This window comes from Chelon labrosus (assembly GCF_963514085.1).
Source record: "Chelon labrosus genome assembly, chromosome: 3".
NCBI classification, from domain to species: Eukaryota; Metazoa; Chordata; class Actinopteri; order Mugiliformes; family Mugilidae; genus Chelon; species Chelon labrosus.
This window is the reverse complement of record NC_140339.1, coordinates 970,883-979,126: the sequence shown is the minus strand read 5'-3', so window position 1 is coordinate 979,126 and position 8,244 is coordinate 970,883. Positions and strand designations below refer to the sequence as shown.

The 8,244-nt window shown below is 45.3% G+C and overlaps 2 protein-coding genes across 2 annotated transcripts; both read right to left on the bottom strand.

Annotated features, from left to right (window-relative positions):
- Window positions 1–924: 924 nt before the first annotated feature.
- Window positions 925–3,923, bottom strand: LOC311485593 (gamma-aminobutyric acid receptor-associated protein-like 2). Its single transcript, XM_084541119.1, has 4 exons — window positions 3,696–3,923; window positions 2,148–2,203; window positions 1,882–2,054; window positions 925–1,418 (listed from the first exon to the last, which is right to left on the bottom strand). Exons 1-4 carry the CDS (start codon window positions 3,727–3,729, stop codon window positions 1,328–1,330), a joined length of 354 nt encoding a protein of 117 aa, XP_084397245.1. The 5' UTR covers window positions 3,730–3,923; the 3' UTR covers window positions 925–1,327.
- A 745-nt stretch (window positions 3,924–4,668) lies between these two features.
- Window positions 4,669–7,874, bottom strand: nqo1 (NAD(P)H dehydrogenase, quinone 1). Its single transcript, XM_084541112.1, has 6 exons — window positions 7,023–7,874; window positions 6,468–6,635; window positions 6,143–6,273; window positions 5,951–6,064; window positions 5,382–5,483; window positions 4,669–5,304 (listed from the first exon to the last, which is right to left on the bottom strand). Exons 1-6 carry the CDS (start codon window positions 7,024–7,026, stop codon window positions 4,969–4,971), a joined length of 855 nt encoding a protein of 284 aa, XP_084397238.1. The 5' UTR covers window positions 7,027–7,874; the 3' UTR covers window positions 4,669–4,968.
- Window positions 7,875–8,244: the final 370 nt, after the last annotated feature.

Sequence of the window (8,244 nt, the reverse complement as noted above, 5' to 3'; positions counted from 1 at the left end):
CCTGTAATAATGAGTCAGTTATGTCCATAATCACAAACACTTCTGGTTTTGGTCTCAGCTTCTGAAATGTCAAGGCACAGTGAAGGCTATCATTTGTTTTAGCAAGTAATTAAACACTGAGTTATTAGTTCAGCATGCTAATGTGTTAGCTCTGAAGCTCTGTAGCCACTAAGCTGTACTGACCCATCCACCGACCCCGACTCTCTACCACCTCCCAGTGGACACAGACACTTATTGTTCTCAAGAGTCTGACAAACTAATGGGATACCAGGAGCACGAAGCATCTATGCTAACAGTGCTGTTAGCTAAACTGCATAATTTTGAGTTTTAACAATAATTAAATATTGTTCCAGGTATTAGCTTTTAAGCTTTGTAGCCATGATGTCGTGTTAATTAGTCTATAAACTATTTTCATAATCAAAACATTTCTGGTTCAGTGAGAATGAATGTTAAAATGACATTAGCTGCTACATTAGCATAAACGGTGTCATTTTAGCTTTCACATTAGTGTGAACAAGACGTTAGCCTGATCGAGCTGACATTAGCCGCTACCTTAGCCACAATACTGTAAAATTAGCAGCTATATCAGGCTAAATTAGATAAAGCTAGCTATCGTATCAGGCTAAACAAGCTACATGGAGCCAAAATGGCTAAAAGTAGCTGCTGTATTAGAATGAAAAAGGTAAATTTAACCCATTTGAGATAGCATTAGCCCCTACTTAGCTTAAATGAGCTAGTTAGCTGTTGCATTAGACTATACAAGACAACATTAGCTGCTACGTTAAAGTCTCTTACATCTTCGTCCTTCACTTGAAGTTTGTAATGAACCTTTTCAGTTGATCTTGTTGCTTCCTGTTGTTCTATGTGAATGTTTTGTTCAGTAAATAAAGAATCAAACTCATTTAAGAGAAAACAGGAGACAGGTTTCATTTGATCTTTTTATTGGTTAGGTCATCCAGCTACCTTACCTTCAAATAATTAAATTAAAATCCTTTAAATATAGAAAGAAAGCAGAAAATCTCATTCACACGCTCATATTCAAGGTTTAAACAAGCGAAAAAATAATACATCAAGATTCCTTCTAAAACACTCAAATTACAACATCAAACAGAGAAGGATGAAATGTGACAGATTCATCTGGTGCAACATGAGCCAGAAAAACAACTAAAAAACACACGGTGCATTCGTTTCCTTTATCCAGTCAGCTGATCCGTCCACCAGGTGCTGCCCTGTCTCTGAATCTCTCCGGGGTTTCCCTCACCGTTTTCAGGGGCCAGGTGAGGGCTGTGATTGGCCGTGGGTGGGCGTCGCGGCGTCTCGTCTTTTCTTAAAATCCAAAGGTGTTCTCGCCGCTGTACGCCACGTATAAAAAGCCGTCCTCGTCCTTCTCCTTGTCGTACAGCTGCCCCATCGTGATACTGAAACATGAAGACGAGCCGTTATTACTGGAGGCGCAGGAGGATTCATCCGCCGCAGGAAATAGTCCTCAACAAATACTCATATTTACGAGCCGAGACAAACACCCAGAGAGTCAACCATCATACATCTACTGAACTTTTATGGCGTTTGTCCGACTGGCTGCGAGGCTTCCTGTTAGAATTAGCATGTATTTACTTTAGAGGCTGAGATAAGACGCGACAGGAGACGATAACAGAGGACAGCGTCTCCATAGAGACCGTGGTGTTTGAAACGAACCAGCTCATTTTGTTCTCGTTATCTTTTTTAGGCTAATGCTGCAGCTATGACTTCTCTCCACTGAGACTGAGCAAACACCGAGGCAGCTAGCTTAATGTCAACCAGGCTAATGTAGCGGCTACGGTTACGTCCAGATTAAACTAACTAATAACTATTATTATATTATTATTATGACGCTGGTCTGACCTGGACTGAGGCACCGTCTTGTCCACAAACAGGAAGATAGCTTTCTCTGAGGGCAGCTGGATGCGTTTCCTGATGATCCACATGAACTGAGCCACTGTGATGTCTGAGGGAACCAGGTACTTCCTCTTGTCGATGTCCACTATCTGTGATCCGGACACCTTCTCCACAATCACCTGACAACACAAACACAGACACAGACACAGGTTTCACATATGACGCACCAGCTTCCTCCAAACCAGCTGCTCCACCGCGTCCTGTTCACTCACCGGGACCCTGTCAGGGTACTTGTTGCGGATTTTGGCGGACTCTATGCATCGATGTTCTGCAGAAAAACAAGAGAAACACATTTAATGTTAGAGCAGCGGTAAAACGACGGCAGGCAGCGATACGTCCTGACGTCTGTGACGGACAACGATCAATCTCCGGATCTGTTCGATTCTCAAGCTGCTGCCGTCGATTAAGAATGACGCTAAAGCAGAGTCAATCCAGACCCTGAACAGTTTTATCAAAGACCCTGTTTGTCAAGCAGACCTCCAGACAGAACCAGAACCAGAACCAGCTGAGCCCACAGATGATGGGTGGATCTTTGTGACCTGATCCAGCAGCTTTGGGTTTGGAGGAAACAGGAGCAGCGCATCAGTAACTTCAGAGATGACTGAACTGGTTTCTAGTCGTTGTTGAAGCTGCTGCAGGTCTACACAAGGCTATCCACGTCCTGGTGAGTGTCAGTGGACGGGAGCAAAGCTAAGCCGTCTGAGCCAATAAACTCATGGACTGTGTTGACGCGTCCAACGTCCACTAAATAAGACAGAACCCAAATGTGAGGACATTCAATATATAAACGGACTTTAGTCACGTTCATGAGTATTTGGACTGTTCCAGAGAACTTAGTCAAAGTGAAGCGGCTAACGTGACCCACATGTACCTCCTCTAGGCTAATTTAGCTGCTAATGTTATTGATTGGGTTTATGTGGATGCAGAGCTGTGTCCTCATCAGCTGTTTTTGAGAAAAGAGACTCAGCTGAGACTCCAGAGCAGAAGCTAAAGGTGATGCTAACGGTGATGCTAATGGTGATGCTAATGGTGATGCTAACGGTGACGCTAAATATGATATTCATGGTGATGCTAACGGCTAGCTTGTCAGAGCAGCAGTTTTATCTGCACATATAGACCTCTAAGACTAAACCAGGTGACTCTCTGCTCTCAGTGGACGTTAGCAACATGTAGCAGTAGTTAGCATCACAGCCTGAAGGTTCTGGATTCTAACCTGCTGGGACCTTACGTTTATATTTCATCATGAACCAAAGGATTAATCGATCAATCAGAGGAAAATAATCCAGAAATGAATCGATTCAAGCTGAATAAGGGTTTGTTGCAGCCACAGACTTCACAGCTTGGTCCAACATAAGGCTCATCTCCCCAAGTCATGACGCACAAACAACAAACAGCTGTTCACGGTGTCAACATCCGCCATCAAGCAGCAGAACAAACACACAAACACTGTTCAGCTCCACGAGGCCGACGTGTTTATAAAGCACAGACAGGGACAGGACATGACATTAATATTCATGGCTAGCCTGAGCTAACGACACGGCTAACGACACAGCTAGCCTAGCTTAGCTTAGCTTAGCCCCCCCCCACTAACAACAGCCTGAAGGACAGGGCCGAGCTGCGGCTGAGACCCGTTTATTAGTGACACTTTACACATTAAACCTCTAATTCATTTCCTAATGGAATAAATAAAAGACAACACGGAGAGAAATAATCTGCGTCGACATTTATTTTAATCAACAGCAGCAGCTTCCGCCTCTTACCCAACGAGTGATCCTCTTTGAACATCCATTTCATGTTTGCCGTTGCCGGGCTCTTTTCCTTCGACGCAGCAGATTAAAACCTCGAGTCGCGGTTAGTTTCAGGAGTGAACCGCTTCTTTCTGACGCGACCTTTCGGTTCTAGCTCTTAAACGATCCGGTAACCGACAGCGGAGGATCTCTACGGTTCAGCAAAACAACAAACAACAATCCTCCCCTTCACTGTCAGCCCCGGAGCCACGCCCCGCCCATGACGTCACTACGGCCTGTACCACCCGCCGCACACCAGAGAGGGGGGGCATGCGCAGAGGGGAAATGTAGCTCTTAGATTTAAAGGTAAATAAATAAAGTTAAATAAACCAATAAGGAGATATAACGAAATGTACGACTATTATTTATATTTATAACTTTAAACACACGGAATTTATGCATTTCAGAGACAATGACTTCCGGTTAGAAATGCGCCCCCCCCCCTTTGTACCGTGTATGGTACAGCCCCTCTCTGGAACATAAACACAACCAGATGGAATGGTTTCCTCAGATGGAAGCTTCAGGTGGTTCATGTGGATCATTTTAACTTTTATTACATATTAATTATTTAAAATGTTCCTCCATGATAGGAGGAGGGGAGGAGGCAGACTGTAAACATTTAAATTGTTTTGATTCAGAGGCTCTGCAGCAGTTTTGTCTCTTTTTGTGTCTGGGTTTAGTTGTTTTGTCTCTTTGCACCTTCTGCTGTGATCAGTGGTTATTTCTAGTCTTTGCAAACCTTGTCAAGTTTATTTCTAAAGAGACACGTTTAGATTTATATCGTGTAATTCTTTTAGACGCTTTAGATGATATAACCTGGATGGATGTTCAGACACGGACGCAGCATGAACCAGCTTCATCTAAAATACATGAAACTCTCTGGTCCAGGCAGGTTCATCATTATTCAGGTTTGTCTCTGCAGAAAGACACGTTGAGAAGTTTAAAGTTTAAAGAACTTTATTATTATATACAGATGTTTTTCTTCATTCAAAAAAATCCTTCCAGCTCAACTTAGAAACTATCCAAACCCTCTCAGATGAATAAATCCATAAAAGAGTGAGATATTTCTAGTTTTTAGGGAAAATTAATTTATAAATTTATTAATAATTGTTATTGAGGGTAGATTTGAGTCTTAACTGTAAGCAGTAAAAAAATACTTTATTGTTATCAGCAGGATTTTATTTCAGCTTCAGTAAAAAAACAAAGTGTGCGTCTAACGTGTCACATCATGTCAGACGTTGGAGCTCTACTTCCTGCAGCCTGCTTCTTCCTCCTGCGTGGCCGGAGCTCTGGTCTGGTTGTCGGGGGGCAGCGGCTTCCCGAGGTGATGTCCTGTGGTGATGCCGAACGGCTGCAGCTCTTTCTCCTTCTTCACTTCGGGCAACAGCTGGAACCCGCCCGCGAAGCTGAGGTCGAAGAGCTCGCAGGGGGCAAAGGTCAAAGGCTTCTCCTCCTGCAGTCCTTTGAGCCGAGCTCGCCAACCGTCCAGCATCGCGGCTCGGACGGCGGCCGGACAGTGAGCCGGACTCCAGAAGATCTGAGGAGCCAGAACCTGAAACCCACAGAAGTGGAGGGTGCCGTTCTGAAGGAAACAGAGAAGAAGAAGCAAATGAATAAATATAAAGAAACGTTTGCTCTGTCCGTCTGAGCTGCTCTCACCTGCAGAGGCCACAGAGTGATGTTGAGGTCTCCGTTGATGCCGTCCGGCTGAAACATCGTCTGCGTCGCTCCGGTAGTGAAAGACAACATGGCTTTCTTATCCTTCAAGGAAATACACAATGAAACAGGAAGTAGAGTTAAAAACTAGTCCAAAGACAGTTTAATACAGACCAGAACCAGACCCTGCACCACTTTAAAACAGAGTAAAACCAGTCTAAGAATATGTCTTAAAGCAAAATAATATGAAAACTGGTCCAAAGACATGTCTCTAAACTACAAAAGGACTCAAACCAGTTTAATATTAGACCAAAACTGCTACTAGTTAATAATACGTCCCACAGTCAGTCAGAAACCAGACTAAAATAAGTCCAAAACCAAAAAAAGCATCTCTGCGCAAATCTGATCTTAAACTCGTCTCAAACTAGTTTACAATAAGACTAGAACCAGTCCAGATCCAAACTAAAACCAGTCCTGGCACCAGTTTAAATAGGTCCAAGTTCTACTGGACCTCCTCCCGTCTGAGTCAGAACCATGTTCAGTTGTTTTTGTGTCGTCCTGCTGAGACGGACCTTGAAGACGCCGTTGTTGTACATCTTCTCCAGGGAGAAAGCGAAGCCCTGCGTGAGGACGCGGTCCATCCAGCCCTTCATGACGGCCGGGACACTGAACCAGTACAGAGGGAACTGCAGCGGCACAGAGACACAACATGTTTATCTGGTTCTGATCAGGTTCTTCTGGAGGTCTTCTGGAGTCTCTCTGACCTGGAAGATGACGAGCTCCGCCTCCTCTACTTTACGCTGCTCGGCCACGATGTCGGCGCTGAGGCGTCCCTCCGTCCAGGCCCACATGGTCTCCTCTCCGTACTGGAAGAGCTCCGGGTTCTTTAGGTCGCCTGAAAACGATCAGAACCAGAATCAGAGAGAAAGTTCTGGAGGTTTTTAATGTGACACGTCCTGATCTGATCTGATTCAGGTTAAAGTCCAGGTGTGAACACAGATCTGATCTCAGCTCACACCCTCCTTCCTTCCTGACCGTGAAGATAAAGACGTTCATCTTATCTGAGTTTGGAGGAAGATGGCCGCTCACCGATGATGTCGTCCCTCGTGGCGTTGGCTCTGAAGTTCATGGCGTAAAGGTCGGACACGGTGACCTTGTATCCCTGCTCGCTCAGCTCCTGGACCGCCGCCTCCAGGACGGCGGCGTTGAACGAAGCCGGACTCTGGTGGGCGAACACGATCAGAGCCGTCTTCTGGGCTGTGACACACAAGGAGTCCATCAATCTGTTCATCTTTAATTAAAACATAACGTTCCTGGTTCTTTATTTCATTTTCTTCTTCTAAACCGTGGAACCGCCTTTAACCTCTTCCCATCTCAACACTGATCACTGAGCATCAGAGGGAACCAGCTTCTGTGACGATCAGTTCTCAGGGTAAAGAGAAAAAAGTGAATCTGGTTGATGAACTGTGTGAAGAGACAGAAAACTACCACAAAGAGACACATGTCCATCATGAAGACACGGAAAAAACAAGAAAAAGACAACAACCAGAACCAGAGAGAAGCCTGCAGACCTTTCTATCTGGAGGCTTTAGAGTCAGAGGAAGCTCCTGCAGACGGAGCTGAGAGATGTTCAGTGAGTCTTACCCATTGTGAGTCTGCTGCACCGTCTGCAGCGTGGACCTCCACCCCGGCCTCTTATAGACCCTGCAGCTCTGTGAGCGTGAGAAACATGCTTCAGATACCAGGACGAACAAACACGTCTGAAAGTCACGACTACACACCAGAGCAAAGAAAAAAAAAACAAGAGGAAAGGAGGCGTCGGTCTGCAGGACCGGTCGAGCCGAGTGCCTGGGGAGGGAGGAGTGTGTTGAGTGTCTGCGTGGACTCAGTGGAGCAGGCGAATGAGATTGATTCACTTGGTCTGGAAAAGAATGTTTGGGTCTCTTTCAAGGGATTATCTGACCGGGTCATGTGGCTCAATAAACGCTCTAATCCCAATTAATTTCACCTCATTAGGGGGAAAGTGGAGGAAGGCGTCAGGTTAGCGAAGCTTGAGCTGGTTTCATGAGCGACAAAAACCTTTCACACAGTTTCCACCCGACAGAACGAGGCACACATTCAACAGTGGGAACAATATTCAACCTCCTGCATGCATGGACAGAGGGGCAAAGGGTCAAGGCTGTTCTTTGGACCTGAGACACCGACGCTGTCAAACCTGTTCTAAAGATGAAACACATGAAGCTGCAGAGATGTTAATCACAGTCAAATCACTCCATCTCTTCAGAGGACGATGTGTCCTCAGAGTGTTGATCACCATCGATGCACTGATGACAACCTGCAGCCACACTGGGAGGCCGGCCTCAGGCAGACCAGTCCCTCCATATGAGCTGGTTCTGGTTCTGGTTCTGGTTCTGCTCAAGGTTTCTTCCTGTTAAAAGGGAGTTTTTCCTGCCACCGTCGCCTTCAGGCTGCTCTGGAGGTTTCAGGTCTGATGTTGTAAAGCGTCTTGAGACGATTTGTATTGTTATTGACGCTATATAAATAAAATTGAATTTTAATTTCTAATCTGATTTCATGTTGTTCCACATTAAAGATATGACGACTAATCCGAGTGTCGGGAAGAACTGACATCAAGGATCAAACCAAAGTCCACCGAAGGTCTAAAACCAGCTCCAGCATCAGGACAAAACCTGGATCCAAAACCAGTAGAAATCCATTCTGAATCCAGATCCAAAACCAGTTTAAACTCAAAATCTAATGTCAGTCTAAACCTGCACAAAACAAACCTGAAACCAGTTCAAAGGTCAACAACCAGAAGGAAGGAAGGAAGGAGGGGGGGGGGGGGGGGGGGGGCTTTTCTTTGTCT

Bases quoted from the DNA above. Each gene is read 5' to 3' on its own strand.
- LOC311485593 (XM_084541119.1), bottom strand. From the start codon at position 3,729: ATGAAATGGATGTTCAAAGAGGATCACTCGTTGG. The intron at 2,204-3,695 runs GTAAGAGGCGGA...GTTTTTCTGCAG, and splicing joins CAAAGAGGATCACTCGTTGG to AACATCGATGCATAGAGTCC. The intron at 2,055-2,147 runs GTGAGTGAACAG...TTGTGTTGTCAG, and splicing joins AGTACCCTGACAGGGTCCCG to GTGATTGTGGAGAAGGTGTC.
- nqo1 (XM_084541112.1), bottom strand. The intron at 6,065-6,142 runs GTCAGAGAGACT...GTGCCGCTGCAG, and splicing joins CGGAGCTCGTCATCTTCCAG to TTCCCTCTGTACTGGTTCAG. The intron at 5,484-5,950 runs GTCCGTCTCAGC...ATTTCCTTGAAG, and splicing joins ACAACAACGGCGTCTTCAAG to GATAAGAAAGCCATGTTGTC.